Source organism: Peromyscus californicus, unplaced genomic scaffold, assembly GCF_007827085.1.
Source record: "Peromyscus californicus insignis strain IS unplaced genomic scaffold, ASM782708v3 Scaffold_17__1_contigs__length_78620276, whole genome shotgun sequence".
NCBI classification, from domain to species: Eukaryota; Metazoa; Chordata; class Mammalia; order Rodentia; family Cricetidae; genus Peromyscus; species Peromyscus californicus.
The window spans coordinates 21675144-21693661 of record NW_026294469.1 but is presented as its reverse complement, the minus strand read 5'-3'; the positions used below and the strand labels follow the sequence as shown (position 1 = coordinate 21693661).

The 18518-nt window shown below is 42.9% G+C and overlaps 1 protein-coding gene across 12 annotated transcripts in view; it reads right to left on the bottom strand.

The window, feature by feature from the left end:
- Iws1 (interacts with SUPT6H, CTD assembly factor 1) overlaps positions 1-7166 on the bottom strand; it is a 44937-nt gene extending 37771 nt beyond the window's left edge. For 4 of the 12 annotated variants that reach the window (XR_008219067.1, XR_008219068.1, XR_008219069.1 and 1 more), the window contains exons 1-2: positions 6883-7166; positions 4395-4513 (exon numbers count right to left, since the gene is read on the bottom strand). Coding sequence is in view for 8 of the 12 variants with exons in the window: in XM_052741779.1 (XP_052597739.1) it covers positions 4395-4513; positions 6883-6916 (153 nt within the window). In the remaining 4 variants the exon portion in view is untranslated. The remainder of the gene's footprint in view (positions 1-4394; positions 4514-6882) is intronic. The other 8 variants (XM_052741785.1, XM_052741783.1, XM_052741786.1 and 5 more) reach the window with 4 other exon arrangements.
- Positions 7167-18518: the final 11352 nt, after the last annotated feature.

The following is an 18518-nucleotide window of genomic DNA, read 5'->3' as shown; positions in this document are numbered from 1 at the left end:
CTGCACCAGGGACTAGAGCCAGGAAGAGGGGCTAAAGCGATGGCTCAGCAGATAAGAGACCCGGTGCTCTACCAGAGAACCTGGGTTTGACTGCCTCAAAACTCCAATTCCAAGGGATTCGATACACTCTCTGGCTCTGCAGGTATCAGGAATGCATCTGGTGCTCAGGCACACATGCAGGCAAAACACACATAAATAATAACAAAAAGGGACAGCTAGGAATAGTCATTCTGGGATCACACTGTTCTTAGAAACTATCATTCCAAAGAGCCAGAATTTGGTGGGATTATTTAGAAAGCAATACATGCCACAATGTATTGTTCAAAACAGTATAAACAAGGGACAACAAGGAAGTTCAGTGGCCTGGTGTGGTGAAGGAAAAAAGGAGCTTTGACCCTCTACATGCCAACAGTTAGAGGATCACCGAATAAGTACTCAACAAACCAGAGTACACACTGCAAACGTGAAGAAACTAACAGTACCTTGTGGATATGTACTATGTAGCTAGGTCCAGAATGGGCCTTTATTTGTCATTATTTCCCGAACATAGCATTCCAACTGTATAGGTACGGAAAGTAGTCTAGCAACGAATGAAACCGTAGAGAACAAAGTGCCTATTACACAAAAACTATACCTTAAAAAGAATTATTTTTGAGATGGGGAATTGACTAGTGGCCCAGGCTAACCTTCAAACTTACAGCAATCCTCCTCTTTTCCAAAGCTAGAATTTCAGGCATGACCCACCATGCCTGGCTTGCTATTTTAAATGTTACTTTTTGGTGCTGAAACTCCAGCCCAAGGTTTCACGAATGGCAAGAACACACACCACCACTAAGCTATCCCCCATCACTTGTGTCATTTATATAATAAGCAATGTGAGCATCCTTAATGGCAGGGATGAGGGAAAGAGTCCTGGAATCAATTTCCATGGACAAAGGGATGACTGTACTGTTATATCCATATTATGAAATCATTAAAACTACACTCAGTGAGATTTTCTTAATGACATAGAGAAATACTTAATAAGCTATCTTAAGCAAAGAGATAATATACAGACACAAAATATACATAATATCTTAAGTAACTTAAAAGTACTTAAGTAACTTATATGCACAGGAAGGGGGCTAATATGTAGGAGAAATAATCTCTACAGGTCACTTCTGAGACAGTAGCATGTTGATCTTAATTTCTTCTATAAAATGATTTAATTTCCAAGTTTTCCACATGTACATTTACTTATTTAGAATATGTAGTAGTACAGATAAGCAGTTGTCACTGTTTACCACTAAGTATGAGGTTGAGAATAGCTACCTTAACAGGTTCTAAGCTGACACAGTTAATACTGTCCCAAGGTAGAAACTTAAAACGCCACAATAGATGGTTCAGCAGCCAACACTGGCTGTTCTTTCAGAGGACCTGGGTTCAATTCCTAGCACCCACATGGTGTCTGTACCTCTAGTCCTAGGATCTAATACTCTCTTCCAGACTCTTCAGGCAGCAGGCAGGCACACACTCAGTATACAGACATACATGCAGGCAAACCACACACACACACACACACACACACACACACACACACACACACACACACAAAATAAGATGGAAAAAAAGCCACATGTTAAATGTACTGCAAAGATTTACACTGTCAATAATTCTTTTTTTTTTTAAGATGTATTTATTACATATACAGTGTTCTGCCTGCATGTATCCCTGCAGGGCAGAAGAGGGCACCAGATCCCATTATAGATGGCTGTGAGCCACCATGTGGTTGCTGGGAATTGAACTCAGGACCTCTGGAAGAACAGTCAGTGCTCTTAACCCCTGAGCCATCTTTCCAGCCCCACTGTCAATAATTCTTGCCAAGAGTGGTGGCACAAACCTTTAACCCCAGCACTTGGGAGGCAGAGGCGGGTGGAACTCTGTGAGTTCAAGGCCACCCTGGTCTACAAAGCAAGTTCCGGACAACCAGGGCTGTTACACAGAGAAATCCTGTCTCAAGCAAAACAAAACCTGTTAAAAATTTTACTTTTAGGGGCTGGAGAGATGGCTCAGTGGTTAAGAGCATAAGTTGCTTATCCAGAGGACACAGGTTCAATTCCCAACACCCAATTGGCTGTTCAGAACTGTCTGTAACTCCAGTTCCAGACCCCTTCTGGCCTCTGAAGGCACCAAGCATACATGTGGTGCATGGACATACACAGAGGCAAAACACCCATACACATAAAATAAAATATAAAGAAATCTTACTTTTATTGTGTGTGTGTGTGTGTGTGTGTGTGTGTATGTGTGTGTGTGTGTGTGTGTGTGTGTAGGTGCGCGTGCACACATGCCTGTAAAGGTCAGAAAGGATCCCAGATTCCTTGAAGCTAGAGGCACACCTGACAAGGGTACTGCCACCTGAACTTGGGTCCTTTTAGAAGAGCAGCAGGTTCTTTTAACCACTGAGTCATCTTCTCAGGTCCTACACTATTAATAATTCTTACCTGTCATTAATTTAAAATAGAACTTAACTTAATTTGCTCTCTGACCTTCCATGCCCCTTAGAGAGTACAATCCCTACACTTGCTCTTGGTGTCCCTTGAGGACTTTAAACATACTATCACTGGAGGCAATGGCAGGAATGTTCTTCCCTTAGAGACACACGCCTACCTGGCTATTTCCTTGGCCTCCTTCCCCAACCATTCCCTTAAAATAGATCTCCTTTGTAATAAGGCCTACATGGACCTACTCAACATGGAAGACTACCTCCAATTTTTGTACCCTACATTGCTCTAATTCTGTTCTATTTGTCACTTTCTAACAAATTATACAATTTATGTATATATACACATTATATTCATATATACATACACATATATAGTTTAATGTCTCTTTCTACTGGAACATAAGCCCAATAATGGAATTTTGACTTTTAGTCACGTGTATATCCAAAGCACCTTTAAAAAACGTATGACACACAGCAAGTGCTCAACAAATTAAGTTCAATGTATACATGAATGATGTTAATGTATAAACTGAAAAATGACATGACTGTAATGAGAGTCAACACAATTTCTTTTTTTTTTTTTTTTTTTTTGATTTATCAAGACAGCGTTTCTCTGTGTAGTTCTGCGCCTTTCCTGGAACTCACTTTGTAGACCAGGCTGGCCTTGAACTCACAGAGATCCACCTGCCTCTGCCTCCCGAGTGCTGGGATTAAAGGCGTGCGCCACCACCACCTGGCTGCGCCACCACCACCCGGCCAATTTCTAAGACATATCTACTACGTAAAATTAGACCATTTTCTATGCTTATGTAACAAATGTCAGTCATAAAATTCTTAGAAAATACACCCACCTTTATCTTTCCTATTTCTTTTAGTGTACATCTACTGAAGACTTATACTGATTTATTGGAAAGGTACAATTTTATGTTGTTAATACTAAGAGAGGCTATATGACTAGAAAGGTATATTAAGTAGTTTCAAAAATATTTAGGACAAATGTTAAAATGTATACAAAATTCACCACTATTTGGTCACTAAACTAAAACAGCTTTTAAAACTACTTTTGCCCTAAGTACAGTTGTACATGCCTGTAATCCCAGCTACATGGAAGGCTGCTAAAGCAGAAAAATCAAAAAGTTCACAACCAGCTTGGGTTACATAAAGAGAATTCAAGGTTCTAGCCAGGCAATTTAGTAAGATTCTGCCTTAAAAGTAAAAATAGGGCTGGTATGAGATGGCTCCAAGGGTAAAGGCATTCATTTGCCACAACCTAAATTCAACCCTTAGATTCCACTTGGTGGAAGGAGAGAACTAATTCCTGCAAGTTGTCCTCAGACCTCCACACCATGGCACGCCCAGCCCTCACCCCTAAATAAATACAATGAAAAATAAAAAGCTAACTCAGTGGTAGTGTTTAACTTTCCTAGCAGATGCAAAGCTCTGGGTTTAATCTCAAGCAACACAATAACAAAATAAAACAAACACAGCAAAACAGTACATTTGAGTTATAGCCCTAGACCTTGCCAAAGATCAAACAAGTCTAATTCCTGACACAAACTTTAATAAATTTTATCTCCCCTGACTATTTCAAGTGGTATTGTTGACTGCAAATGCTTACTGCCCTTGCCAGATATTATTTAGGGATGGTGAAGCCTACTAATAGATCATACTCTGAATAAACAGGCATAGCTGAAAAAAACTGCCTAGTATTTAAAATCTGACCCACCACAACTTTTTCCCGTGATTATCAGTGACCAGATTATCCCTATTCATTTGAAAATAATCTTCTATTAATTTATACCCTTTACGTTCAGGGATGAAAGCCTAAAGGCTGAGGCAATCTCTAAAACTCCCAAATAAAATAGGTGCCATAGAAATGTAAGGAAAAGCCTCCCCAAAGACACTGTACCTCTGAATGCCGGTCTATACTTCCAATGTCAGATCCAGAGTGCTGCTCATTTACATCATCCTCATCATCTGATCCTGAATCCCGCTCGTCCTGTACTGGGGTAGCACCACCATCATCTGCTTAAAAACAAAACAAAACCCCACTTAGGGTGTAAGATAGATGATATCTGCAATAATGTTTATGATTACAGTTAAAATGAACATCCACAGTTAAGATGAGCACACCTAATATAAAAGCCAAAAGGTACTACTATTGAAGAAGCATAGCTACTGAAGCAAATGTTCTGAAGAAAACAACAGAATACTCACATAAATATCAACAACTAATACCATGTAATGCGGCACATAGAGAAATGAAAATATTTCATAAAGGCGAAGCCTAGAAAAACCACTAAATGCCAAGTCAAAATCATCTAAATAATAGTTTCAATTTCTTATTGTCTATTTTTCCCGGGCACTGAGCATGCTCTAATGCACTATATGACTTAACAAGTTATTTTGTTTACTATGGACTTTTTTTGATTCATAACTGAATCTCTGGAGGCCAGAATACTGTCTGTTATATGGTATACAGGAAGTGCTTATTTATAAATGGAGAGCACAAGGAACTTTAGCCCAGAAATACTGAAAATTCAATTAATTATAAACTATAATTTTATAGAATAAATAGTAAATATGAACTGTCACCTAACCTTAACCAACACCTTAAAAATACAAAGTAAAAGTATCCGAGAGGTATTTAGGGATACTGAAAGACATGACTTGATTAGCAGTTTAAGAAATAAGTAAACAGGCCGGGCGGTGGTGGCGCACGCCTTTAATCCCAGCACTTGGGAGGCAGAGCCAGGCGAATCTCTGTGAGTTCGAGGCCAGCCTGGGCTACCAAGTGAGTTCCAGGAGAGGCGCAAAGCTACACAGAGAAACCCTGTCTCGAAAAACCAAAAAAAAAAAAAATAAATAAATAAAAAATAAACAAATAAATAAAAATTAAATGAAACAGTCAACTACAAGAAAGTCAAAACTGTAGTATAAAAATGGATGACTTTCATACTGATGAGATATTCTATTCACCTAAAGGGTAAAGTTTATAGCTGGGCATGGCACAGGCCTCTAATCCCAGTGCTGAGGAGGTGGAGACAGAGGCAGGAGGATCTCTGTGATTTTGAGGCCAGTCTGGCCTACAGAGCAAATTCCAAGACAGCCAAGGCTGCACAGAGAAAACCTGTCTTGAAAAACAAACAAACAAAAAGCCAGACATGAAAAATAATAATAATAATAATAAAAAAATAGCTAAAAACACACCTTTAATCCTAGCATTAGGGAGGTGGAGACAGGCTGATCTCTGATCTCTGAGGATTCCAGGCCAGTCTAGTCTACAAAGTGAGTTTCAGGCCAGCCAGGGCTACAGAGTGAGACTGTCTCAAAAAAACAAAAACAAAAAAAAACAAAAACAAAACCAACAACAACTGAAAGAATGGTGTATTAGGGAACTGCTGTCTTTGTGCTACCTCAGTTTCTCTTCTAACACAACCTACGTACGTACGAACCATATTACACTGAATTTTTTAAACTTCATTTTAAAATGCCAATGAACTGAAAAATATTTTGAAAACGTGAAAAAATGTTTTAAGCAAAACAGCAGTGGAGGTCCAGGACGACAGAGTCTGTTGTCATCACTGTTAGGTCATTAGCAATTAAAGTCAAAACAGAAAACAGCTTAATTCTTTTTTTTTTGATTTTTTGAGACAGGGTTTCTCTGTGTAGCTTTGCGCCTTTTCCTGGATCTTGCTCTGTAGTCCAGGCTGGCCTCCAACTCACAGAGATCCACCTGCCTCTGCCTGGGATTAGAGTGCTGGGATTAAAGGCGTGCGCCACCACCGCCCGGCTAGAAAACAGCTTAATTCTTAACGATTTATTGCAGTACTTTCCATACAGAAAGTCCAAAAGAAATCAGCACACAGCTGTTTTACCCAGGCAGGCCCTGCCCTTGCTCATCTTTACACCTAATGTATCCTAGCATAAAAGTGGAGCCGATTTAAGTGTAGAAGGCACGAATGTCACTCTAAGTACCAGGGACTCGCCCTCTGCTTTAAAAGGCGTATGTAAACCTAAAGAACCTGCGCTTTCTTCCCGGGAAGCCAGTATTACGGGAGAAATTAAACTAGCCCTAACTGGTAAAGAGTCTAGGAAGGATCCCCGTCCCCCATCGAGCAGTTTCTTAGGATCCTGGAAAAACTCAACTCCTGACAATCCCCTTAAAAGGACAGACCTCTCCCCTGGTAGATAGCCGTGACAACTTGAGCGAAAATCCTTCGTCAACCGGGAAGACACATTCCCTTAAGACTTCCCTCTCCGGGGCTCCAGCTCCCGCCCCGCCTCGCCGGGACACCTGAGGCGGCAGGAAGGGGACATTCTCCCCCCGGGGCCTCTCCCCTCCTGGCTGGGGCGCGAGGCCAAGCCGCGGCGCGGTCCTACCCGTCCCGACCCACCTGACTGGTCACCGCTGTAGTACTCCGAGTCCATGGCAGGCGGGCTCTCGGCGGGGAGTGTCCGCGACACGCGCCGCCCCCGTCACGTCCTTCCTGGCGGGGTGACCTCCCTCGGCGGCGCCGCGCTTCTGCCTGGTCCCAGAGTCCGGAGAAGTCGGCAGCGGCAGGCAAAGACGCTTCGCCCTGGAAACCCCAGCTACCAGCAAGGGCCGTACCTCACAGGCCGGCAAAGTGAGGCTCCGCGCGCAACTTCCCAGAAGCACCTCTGGGGCCAAAATGGCGTCTGCCCGCGACCCTCAAAGAGACGCAACGCGCAGGCGCCGTCACCCTTCCGTCGGCCAATCAGAAGGCGCTATGCTAATATGACGCCATGGCAGCGTCGGGGAGGAGACTGCTGGGAGAATGGAGTGGGAGCGGGAAGTTCGGCTGTAGTTAAATACCGACCGCGAGCCGGATTTGGTCTGTCTCCAGGAGGAGTAATGGCACTCGCTTGGTTCGGTGTCCGAGCTTGCTGTGAGGAACGTCTGAGTTTCTGCGAAAAATGAAAACCCGCTAAAATTACATTTTAACATTCGGCCAGTTCCAATTCCCGCCCTTAGTTTAGAAGGAAAGTAGCGCATTGTTCTCTGGGACTTGTAGTTAAAAGGTTAGGGAGCGCTGATGAATTACTGTAGGGAGCTCTCAAAAGCGTCTTGTCTGTGCAGGATCTCGGGTTGAATTCCCTTCGCCAAGAAAGTTAAAAAAATAGATAAAAGAAAGTCGTAACATAAGATGACTGGTACTCATAAAACATTTCATTCCCTTTCTTTACAAAATAACTAAATTGCAACTGAAAAACTATTTAGTCAACAAGTATAGATCTTTGGCTGGGCAGTGGTGGCACACACCTTTAATTCCAGCATGGCAGAGGCAGACGGATCTCTGAGTTCGAGGCCATCCTGGCCTACAGAGTGAGTTCCATGACAGCCAGGGTTACACAGAGGATCCCTGTCTCAAACCTGCCCCCACCCCCCCCACAACAAAAAACCCAAAACCTGATAGAACCTTGTTGAAGAAGCAAGTAGCTACTCAAGGATCTTCATGCTCATCTGGTTCCAGGACCTCTCTGTTGGTAGTCCTCAGTCAGGAAGAGTTGAATGATAGTTGAGGAAGTAATGGCTTCTCTTTGCCACAACAGATTAGAGATTTCTGTATATGGGTGGCATTGGCAGTGGGTATCCCTTTTTGTGTTAGGAATTCCCTCTGTCTCCAGGTTAGGATGTTGGAGTGGATAATGTTATAGGCATACTTGGAGTCAGTATAGATGTTAACCTGTTTGTCTTTGGCCAGAGTGAGGCCCTTGTAAGGGCTGCTGTCAGTTCTGCCTGTGGCAAGGTGGTATGGGGAGGAAGGGACTTGACCTCGACGAGAGTGTGTGAGGTGGGGGAGTGGGGTGTCCTTGGATAATGGCATATTTGGCTGTGTGTGGTGGTACTGTGTTCCCCAAAATATTGTGTACCTTAATAAACTTATCTGGGGTCAGAGAACAGAAAAGCCACAAGATACTTAGGCTAGAAAATGTTAGCACACGCCTTTAATCCTAGCATTCCAGAGACAGAAATCCCTCTGGATCTCTGTGAGTTCAAGGCCGCATTGGAAACAGCCAGGCATGGTGACTCACGCCTTTAATCCCAGGGAGTGGTGGTAGAAAGCAGAAAGGTTTATAAGGTGTGAGGACCAGAAACTGGAAGCATTTGGCTGGTTAAGCATTTGGCTGGTTAAGCTTTCAGGCTTTGGAGCAACACAGTTCAGCTGAGATTCTTTCTGGATGAGGACTCAGAGGCTTCCAGTCTGAGGAAACAGAACCAGCTGAGGAACTGGCAAGGTGAGATAGCTGTGGCTTATTCTGTCTCTCTGACCTACCAGCATTGACCCCAATAACTGGCCTCGGGTTTGATTTTATTAATAAGAACTTTTAAGACGCATGCTACATCTGGTGCCCAACGTTAGTGGTACGAATTCTTGATAAGACCCGAGCCACACTCGGCCGGTTGTGGTGGCTCACGCCAGTAGGATTTACTGAAGGAGGCAGAGGCAGGAGGATCCCGAGTTAGAGGCCGGCCTAGGAGGCTTGCTAAGGAGAAGTTTCTGCCTGGGACTGAGCCACAAACAGTGGTGGGACCATGGAGGCAGCGGCTGCTGCTCCACGTTGCCAGCTCCTTCTCATCGTGTTGGTGACTGCGGTGATGCTGCTGGTTCAGAGAAGAGTTGCCAGGACCATTGTGTTACAAGAAAGCATCGGCAAAGGTCAGTTTGGAAAAGTTTGGCAAGACAAATGGTGGGGAGAGAAATTGCTGTGAAGATTTTCTGTTCTAGGGAAGAATGTTCATGGTTTTGAAAGACAGACATTTATCAGACTGTAATTACTCCAAACCACAGAGGAGGCAAAAAAAAAAAAAAAAAAAAAAAAAGTCTGCAGGGAACCATGACCATGCCTAACAGTGACTTTGAAATCTTCAAAAAGACGACAGGACTCCACAATGATGACTCCACATGGACTATGGTAAAGCCATTAAGCCAATTAACACCATGGAAAAATCGACTTTGAACTACAAACTGGTCAGGACAATTTCGAGATGACTAGCTGAGATGATCCTGCCTGACAGACTACTCGAGCAAGGACTTATGACAAGCCCTGAACTTACCTTTTATGCAGAGACTGGACAAATGATACAGGACTTGACAATTAACCCAAAAATTTTCTTTTCAAGATTCCCTAAAGATATCTTCACCCCTAGAAAGAAAAAAGAAAAAGAGAATATAGGTATGAGATAGATCATCGAATCTACTCTGAGAAAAAAGATAAAGAAATAACAGGATAAATAGGTAGATCACTGAATCCACACTGAAGAAAAAAGGGAAGATATAAAATGACAAAAGGTAGACTACTGAATCTATTATGAAAAGAAAAAAAAAGAAAATATGGATATGATAAGATAAAAAGGGAGATTATGGAATCTACTTTTAAAAAGGAACTACTTGTTTTAAATAAGATAAGTAATGAGAAAATTTTGGTCTGAGTTTATCAGATGTTACTGGACTGGACATTGTTAATATATATAATGGAGTTTTTATCTGAATCTGTCAAATGTTAATGGACTAGACATGGTTAATGTACTTTTTGACTGTATATATTGTATATACTTATTAGATAGTTTTTCTTGTATTAGTTACAAGCTTTTTCTAATTTTAGACAAAAAGAGAGGAAATGTGGTGGTACTGTGTTCCCCAAAATATTGTGTACCTTAATAAACTTATCTGGGGTCAGAGAACAGAAAAGCCACAAGATACTTAGGCTAGAAAATGTTAGCACACGCCTTTAATCCTAGCATTCCAGAGACAGAAATCCCTTTGGATCTCTGTGAGTTCAAGGCCGCATTGGAAACAGCCAGGCATGGTGACTCACGGCTTTAATCCCAGAAAGCAGCCTTTAATCCCAGGGAGTGGTGGTAGAAAGCAGAAAGGTTTATAAGGTATGAGGACCAGAAACTGGAAGCATTTGGCTGGTTAAGCATTTGGCTGGTTAAGCTTTCAGGCTTTGGAGCAACACAGTTCAGCTGAGATTCTTTCTGGATGAGGACTCAGAGGCTTCCAGTCTGAGGAAACAGGACCAGCTGAGGAATTGGCAAGGTGAGATAGCTGTGGCTTGTTCTGTCTCTCTGATCTACCAGCATTGACCCCCAATAACTGGCCTCGGGTTTGATTTTATTAATAAGAACTTTTAAGACTCATGCTACAGCTGTGTGGGAGGGCAGTGTTGGAACTGCCATCTATGAACCAGTCATAGTCTGTGGGGAGGGGTAATTAAGGATGTATGCAAAAGGATTCACGATAAGATCTAGGATCTCAGAGCAGAAATGAGAGGGGAGATATGAGTCAGTGGCTGAGGAAGTAATGGGGCAGGGGGTGTGGGGAAGGGTTCAAAGGTGAGAGGTTGGGGTTCAGAAGAAAGGTATGGAGGATCTACTCCTAAAATGAGGGTCAAGAGAGGATAGTCCAGAGATCCCTGAGTGAGTGTAAACTTAGTGTATAAAGCAGATTGTGGGACAGAATTTTGTTAGCTTCTGGACTTAGAAGCACAGCGACAGCCAGGTCTTGTAAGCATGAAGTCCATCCTCTTGGGACCATATCCATTTGCTTCAACAAATAGCCTGCAGGAGAATAAGTATCGCCTGCCTTTGAGGAACTGCTAGCACTTGTCCTTGATTGGAGGAAAGGAAAAGAAAGAAGGTCCAAAGGCATCCAGGAGTCTGAGGGTAGAGGCTCTGGCGAGACTGTGGGGAGAGGAGATGTTCCATATTTAAAGGTCCAGCAAAGCCGTGGAGTCTCTCTTTGTCTTGGTAAGGTACACGTGAACAACTCTTATCAGAGAGAAAGAAACAGACCTACTTAGCAAACAGTCGGGGTACAGACCCGTTGTAACATGAATCTTAAAGGATCTTAATAAAAACAAACCTGGGAGCCAGGTATTGGGGTGAACTATGAAAGATCAGAGAGACAGAACACAAACCACAGCTGACCTCACCTCGCCAACTTCTCAGCTGATCTCATTTCCTCCAACTGGAAGCCTCTGTGTCCTCATCTAAATCGATCTCAGCTGAACTGCTGCTAAAAGCCTAAAAGCTTAACCAGGCTCTAGTTCCTGGTCCTCACACCTTATATACCTTTCTGCTTCCTGCCATCACTTCCTGGGATTAAAGGCCTGTGTCACCATGCTTGGCTGTTTCCAGTGTGGCTTTGAACTCACAGAGATCTGGATGGATCTCTGCCTCCAGAATGCTAGGATTAAAGGTGTGTGTGCCACCATTTTCTGGCCTCTATGTTTATCTAGTGGCTGTTCTGTTCTCTGACCCCAGATAAGTTTATTAAGGTGCACAATATATTGGGGGACACAATATCACCACAACCAACCCGTGCCTTCTTTTTGGACACCTGATAGCCCTAGGAACCCAGAGCATTGAGACTGTGGATTGGCAGAGCTTGTCCTGGAGCCTCGGGCTGCAGGGGAGAAGGGTCGTCCACAAATTGCACAAGGAAACTAGGAGGAATGTCAAGGGAAGCTCTAAGTCCTTTTGCAGGGCTTGTCCCCGGAAGCCCTGGAACAGGCTACTGTCCAAGTAGGTTTTTGAGATTTTAGAGTATCAGGCTCCTTCCTTGACGGTTAACCGAGGAGTGGACAGAGGAGTGGAGAGCGGGGTGCGGGGGTATAGTAAAAAAAAGGCGACTTAAGTTGAAAACTGAAAAACAGGCAGTGTGGGGGGATGGGTGAAAGGAGAATTGAGGCGTTGGGGACTGTGGCCTCGTTGATCTTTCTGGTCTTGAACCAGGCAGAAGAACTCTTTAGCCTTTATTTACCCATACCATGGGAGTGTGATATGGTGAGTGGGAATTAGGAGTCCTGCCTGGAGGAGGTGGTGAATGAGAGGTGTTCGGCCTATCCATGGATTTGGCAACATGGAGTGTGGTTCTTGTGTTATGTAGGAGGAAGGGTCTTTCAGAGAGACGAGGAATGAAGAGTGATGGCAGGCTATGGAAGGATTAGCAGTGTCCCACACCCTAGGGTGAGCAGAGGGCAGCATAGGATGAGAAGGGGTTTTAGGTGAAGATGGTTCAATGTCTAAGTTCAGGTCTGTGGTTAAGAAAAAGATGGAGGTTATTTTCTAAGAGGGATATGTAAATAGAGGCTTTTAATTAGGTGAGGAGGTGCCATCCTAGGAAGGGTAAGGGATAATTTGCCATCACTATAAATGTATGTGTTAGAGATAAAAACCCAAATTGACAGGGGAGTGGAGGGGTACTTCTGGGTCATAATGGGACCCCAGACACTCTGGTAATTATAGAAGGGAAGGAGAACTTGTCTCCCTGCCATTCGGCTAACACAGAAAAGGAAGGAAACCTCTGTGTTCAGGACAAAAGAGACTCATCTCCCGGCCACCCTCCCTGTAACACTGACATCAGATGAGCCATAGTTGCCCTGGCTAGGGAAGCTGAACGCGGACCTCCTCATTTTATTAATTCCATGAGTAGATGGTAGGAAGTGGGGTCAAGGTGGGGTGGGGGGAGCACAGGGGGTCCCGCTACACAATACACCTTCCAGTGTCCCCACTGTCTGCATGTGGGGCACGCCCATCTCAGGGGCCAGGGATTGGGACCCCCATATCAGACACAGAATTAAAGAAGTCCACACACCCAGATCTCATTACAAAAATAAGAAAGATTGGGGCTGGAGAAATGGCTCAGCAGTTAAGAGCTCTCTTCCAGAGGACCCCTGGTTCAAATCTAACACGCACATGGCAGCTCACAACTACCTATAATTCCAGTTCCAGGGCCTCTGACACTCTCCCTCTGATGTACATGCAGGTAAAAACCAATGCACATGAAATAAAAATAAATTTTAAAAATGTGAAAGATAAAGCAGTACCCCCCTGCCCCAATTCACCAATCTTATGGAATGTTCTCCAGTGAGAATTAACTTGACGTGCTGAGCTCCAGGGCACAGAATTTAAAATAACAACCATAAACTTCAAAGAATTCATGGAGTTTAAAGACACAAAGAAACAGGTCAATGAACTTGAAGAGAAGTTAATGCCTGAGTGAATCCCAAGAAAACGCAGACGCAAGGCTGATGGGAATGATGAAGACAATCCAGAATTTGACAACGGAGTTCAACAAACAGAAACACTGAACATAACTCAAGCTGAAATGAAGATGGAATTTATGAACCTAACAACCCAACTAAAAACTCAGGGGAAGCATTAGAGTTATAATGAATCAAGCAGAAGACAGAACATCAAGACTTAAAGGTAAAGTAGAGGGCTGTCTTAGTTAGGGTTTCTATTGCTACAACAAAACACCATGACCAAAAGGCAAGTTGGGGAGGAAAGTTTATTTGGCTTACACTTCAGCATTGCTGTTCATCACTGAAGGAAGTCAGGACAGGAACTCAAACAGGGCAGGATCCTGGAGGCAGGAGCTGATGCAGAGACCATGGAGGGAAGCTCTTACTGGCTTACTTCCCATGGCTTGCTCAGCCCACCTTCTTATAGAATCCAGGACCAGCAGCCCAGGGATGGCACTACCCACCATGGGCTGGGCCCTCCCCCATTGATTAATAAATGAGAAAATGCCTTACATCTGGATCTCCAAGAGGCATTTCCTCAGCTGAGGTTCCATCCTCTCTGATGACACTAGCTTGTGTCAAGTTGACACACAAAACCACCCAGTACAAGGGCCTAGACCAAATAAGTAAAGAATAAAAAAAAAAAATTAAATACAGGAAAGGAACATACAGGAAGTGTGAGACATCATGAAAAGTCCAAACCTTCCAACTACAGAAATGGATGAGGGAGAAAAATCCCAGGTCACTGGCATATAACAGCTTCAATGAGATCATAGATGAAAACTTCCCCAAACTAAGGAAGGACACATCTATACCATTACAAGAAACACACAGAACACCAAATAGACAAGACAGAAAAGAAAATCCCATGGCATATCATAGTTAAAATACTATATATACAGAACAAAGAAAAAGTATTGAAAACTGTAGGAGAGAAAAAAAAATACTAATCACACACAAAGGAAAGCCCATCAGAATAATGGCTGACTCCTCAGTGGGAACTTTGAAAGCCAGAAGAGTCTGGGACAATGCACTCTAAGTTGTAAAAGACCACACCTGCCAACCTAGACTAATGAACTCAGCAAAACTATCTGCCATAGTTGAAGGAGAAAGAAAAACTTTCCATGATTAAAAAAACAGTCTTAAAAATCTATATTCAGCGGGGGGGGGGGGGGGGGGGGGGGGGGTGTCGGGGTGGCACATGCCTTTAATCCCAACACTCAGGAGGCAGAGCCTGGCAGATCTCTGTGTTCAAGGCCAGCCTGGTCTACAGAGTGAATTCCAGGACAGCCAGGGCTAAACAGAGAAATTCTGTCTTGAAAAACAAACAAAGGCCAAAAAACAAAATGTATATTCAGCAGGCCAAACCTCAAGAAAATACAGGAAGCAATATTTTGGGCTGAAGAGAAGAATGAATATTCTGTAAATATCTGTTCATTTGTTGTATTTTGTCTTTTAATTCTGATACTTACTTATTTTTTGTCCATATTATTTATGTATTGGAGAAAGCTGATAGTGAAATAATCTACTTTTAATGGGTTGATATTAATATGCATCTTTCATTTCAGAAGTACACTTTTTATGAAATAAGGTGCACCAGAGTTTGGTGCATACATGTTTAGAACAGAAATGTCTTCTTGGTTAATGCTCCCTTCTTTATTTCTTCTGATAAAGAATCGTCCTTTATTTCTTCTGATAAATTTCATCAAAACACCAAAGAATACACATTCTACTCAGCAGGACAGAAATGTCTCTAAAACAGATCACATCCTGGGACACAAAATAAATCTTTACAAATTTACAAGAAGATTGAAATAACTCTGTCTACCTTTATCTGATCACAATTCAATAAAATGTAAAACAGACAGCAAACTATATCTAGTAAATACACAGATTCATGGGGATTAAATAAGTCATTCTCGGCTAGTGAGTAGGTCAAAGAAGAAATCAGGAAAAAAATAGAAAATTTTCTGGAACTAAATAAAAATGAAAACACAATACAACAAAACTTCTGGGACATATTAAAAGCACTCCTATGAGGGGAATTTATTACTCTAAGTGCCACATTAAAAAAAATCAGAAAGAACACAAATGATGCATCTTAAAGTTGTGGAAAAACAAGAATAAAACATAAACCCATTAGATGTCAAGAAATAATAAAAACCAGAGTAGAAATTAATGACAGAAAAAACAATTCTAGGAACCAGAGGCTCTAAGAGACCGTTCTTTGAGAAGACAAAGTCAACAGATTATTGGCCCAATTAATCTAAAGAAAGAAAGAAAGAGAAGACTCAGATTAACAGAACTAGAAATGAACATGGGAACATTACAACAGATACAAATAAAATTTAGAATATTATAAAGGGAATACTTTAAATACTTGCACTCCACTAAATCATAGAGGTGGAGGATCAGAAGCTCAGTGTCTTCCTTGGCTACGCAGCAGGTTTGAAGCAAGCGTGGGCTACGCGAGATCCTTTTTGAAAACAGAAGGGAGGGAGGGAGGGACTGGACAGATGACTCAGCAATTCAGAGCTCTCCCTGCTCTTTCAGAGGACCTGAGTTTGGTTCCCACTACTCATGGGCCACTTACACCTGCCTGTAACTCCAGATCCAGGGGATGCAATGCCCCTCTTCTGGCCTCTGAGGGCAACTGCACACAAGTAACATAAAAACACACAGGCACACATACCTTTCTCCCTGGGGCTCTGTCACTAGAACTTTTTAGTTTCTGCCTTCTCCCAGAACAAAATACTTTTGGAGCTCATTGTTTTAGTGTTCCTGTTTAAATAGCTGAAAGCTGAAGGGAAGAACGTCATAGTTGCAAGTCTCTCCCTATTTCGTCTTAACCAGCCTTCCTTGCTACTTTAACAGTCTACCCCCCAAAGACCCTAGAGCGGTGGTTCTCAACCTTCTTAATGGTTCGACCCTTTAATACAGTTCCTCATGGTGTGGTGACCCCCCCCAGCATAAAATTATTTTTGTTGCTATTTCATAACTTTAATTTTGCTACTGTCGTGAATCATAATGTAAATATTTGTGTTTTCCAATGGTCTTTTGAGGTTCAGATACACAGGTTGAGAACCTCTGCTCTAGACTCCCTGAGGAACCAAATCAGGTATCAGAGCTCTCAGAACACTTTTGACATTCTCGAAAATTATTAAGGACCAGCCTTAGTAATCTTCTTCCCAGGGGCCCAGAAGAGAAGCTGCATATGGCGAGAATTATTTTCGGGAAAAGAATCTAAGTACACCGAGCTCTTTTGTCCGTCTACTTTGTTCCTCTGGGATAAAATTCTGTCTACACAGCTTCAGTTCTGCTCTCATGCCTAGCTCCTTTCTTGCCTGACTTCTTTCTACATTTATCTGCTGTCCCCTCTAAGTTCTATCGTAATTCTCTCATCTTAGTTCTGCCCCATCTAGGTTCTCATCCATCCAGTTCTTTCCCATCTTAGCTCCTCTCCCATCTCCTTCTTTCCGATCTTGTTCCTCCCCATCTGGCTCTTCCTCATCTTCCATCCTGTCCCTCTAGTGCTCTTTTCCTAGCCCTTCAATCTAGTTCTTCCCCATCTCAGTTCATTCCTCTCCAGTTCTTACCCATCTAGTTCTTCCATTCTCTTTTCTCTTCTCTGTCCCTTCCTCTGAAAATAAAACTGCCTTTTATCCCTTTGACCCTTATCTCTCCAAGCTATCTCTGTTCCCGCTGTTTCTGGCAAATGTGCTCCGTCACTAGGCAACTTCTGTGTCAGCTTGATGTACCTGTAAGTAGAAGCCCTTTAGTTCTGAGTTAATTGTTAAAGGTAGATCTAAAACTAGAGATAAGACCTTGGAAAAGGAGAAAGTTAAGCCTAATTAGCACATCCACCAGGCCCTCTCAAACAGGTAGTCTGGATGCTTAAGTCTATTCTTAGAGAGTACAGAGGTGTCTCTGATAAGATACTTTCGTCTGTCCGGGGACGGGCCTGGCCGGATGCTGCTAATGACGATAATGACAGAGAGGCCTGAAATTCGGGATCCTGGCTGCGTTACTGCACAGAAGGTTATCCAAATATTCCTCTAGTAGAGGAGAGATTGTGCCCAGTGAATGATGGAAAAGCTATAGTAGCACACAAGAAATTCATAGCAGAAAACGGCTAATAATCAAAAGCCAATATCACCAAGACTCCTTGAGCCTCAGCTTGACCTCTGGAAGGCCCATGGCTTCTTCCAGGTATTAGCTTTGTCCTAATCAGCTGAAATCCTACTTCATATATTTTTTGCGGCTTGCAGCATGACATCATTGGCCTCTGGTAAGGATGAAACTGCTGAGAGTCCCAAGGACATTTCTGGCTTTTAGTTAAAAAAAAGAAACTAGCTACATTTCTACCTTAAACTGCAGGGTCAATTTCTACTTCCTGTTTTTATTGACCCTTCACTCTCTGAAGAGGAAACCCTAATTGCCATTATGGGATTGGGACAACGAATGATTTGGCTTCTTACAGCTGAACTTGAGCGTCAGATGTGGCAGTATCAGGGCATCCCTCCAGAGCGCCTCGCTAAAAGGACTCAAATGTCAGATATAGGGAGGAAAGGAAGTTCTGGATTGGTGTCTGGAAAGGATTTTAAAATGTTCATTTAAAATCAAAGTTCATTAGAATCTCTTTGTGGGCTCACAAGAGCCTCCATATATGGGCTCAGCAGATACACTGCCTTCTTCTAAAAAATGGCCAATGGGAAACAGCCATTGAAAATGTAGAATTGGGGGTTGGAAATGTGGCTCAGCAGGTAAGATTGCTTGCTACACTAGCATGAAGACCCATTTCAGATCCCTAGCACCCATATGAAATAGCTATAAGTGACTGCATGCATGCCTGTAACCCCAGCGTTTGGGTGGGGGATGAAGACCAGAGGATCCCTAGGGCTTGCTTGTTGTCAGCCTACTTCTAGGTTCAGTGAGAGACCCTGTCTCAAGGCAAGGAGATGGAGCAGTGGCTCTCAAC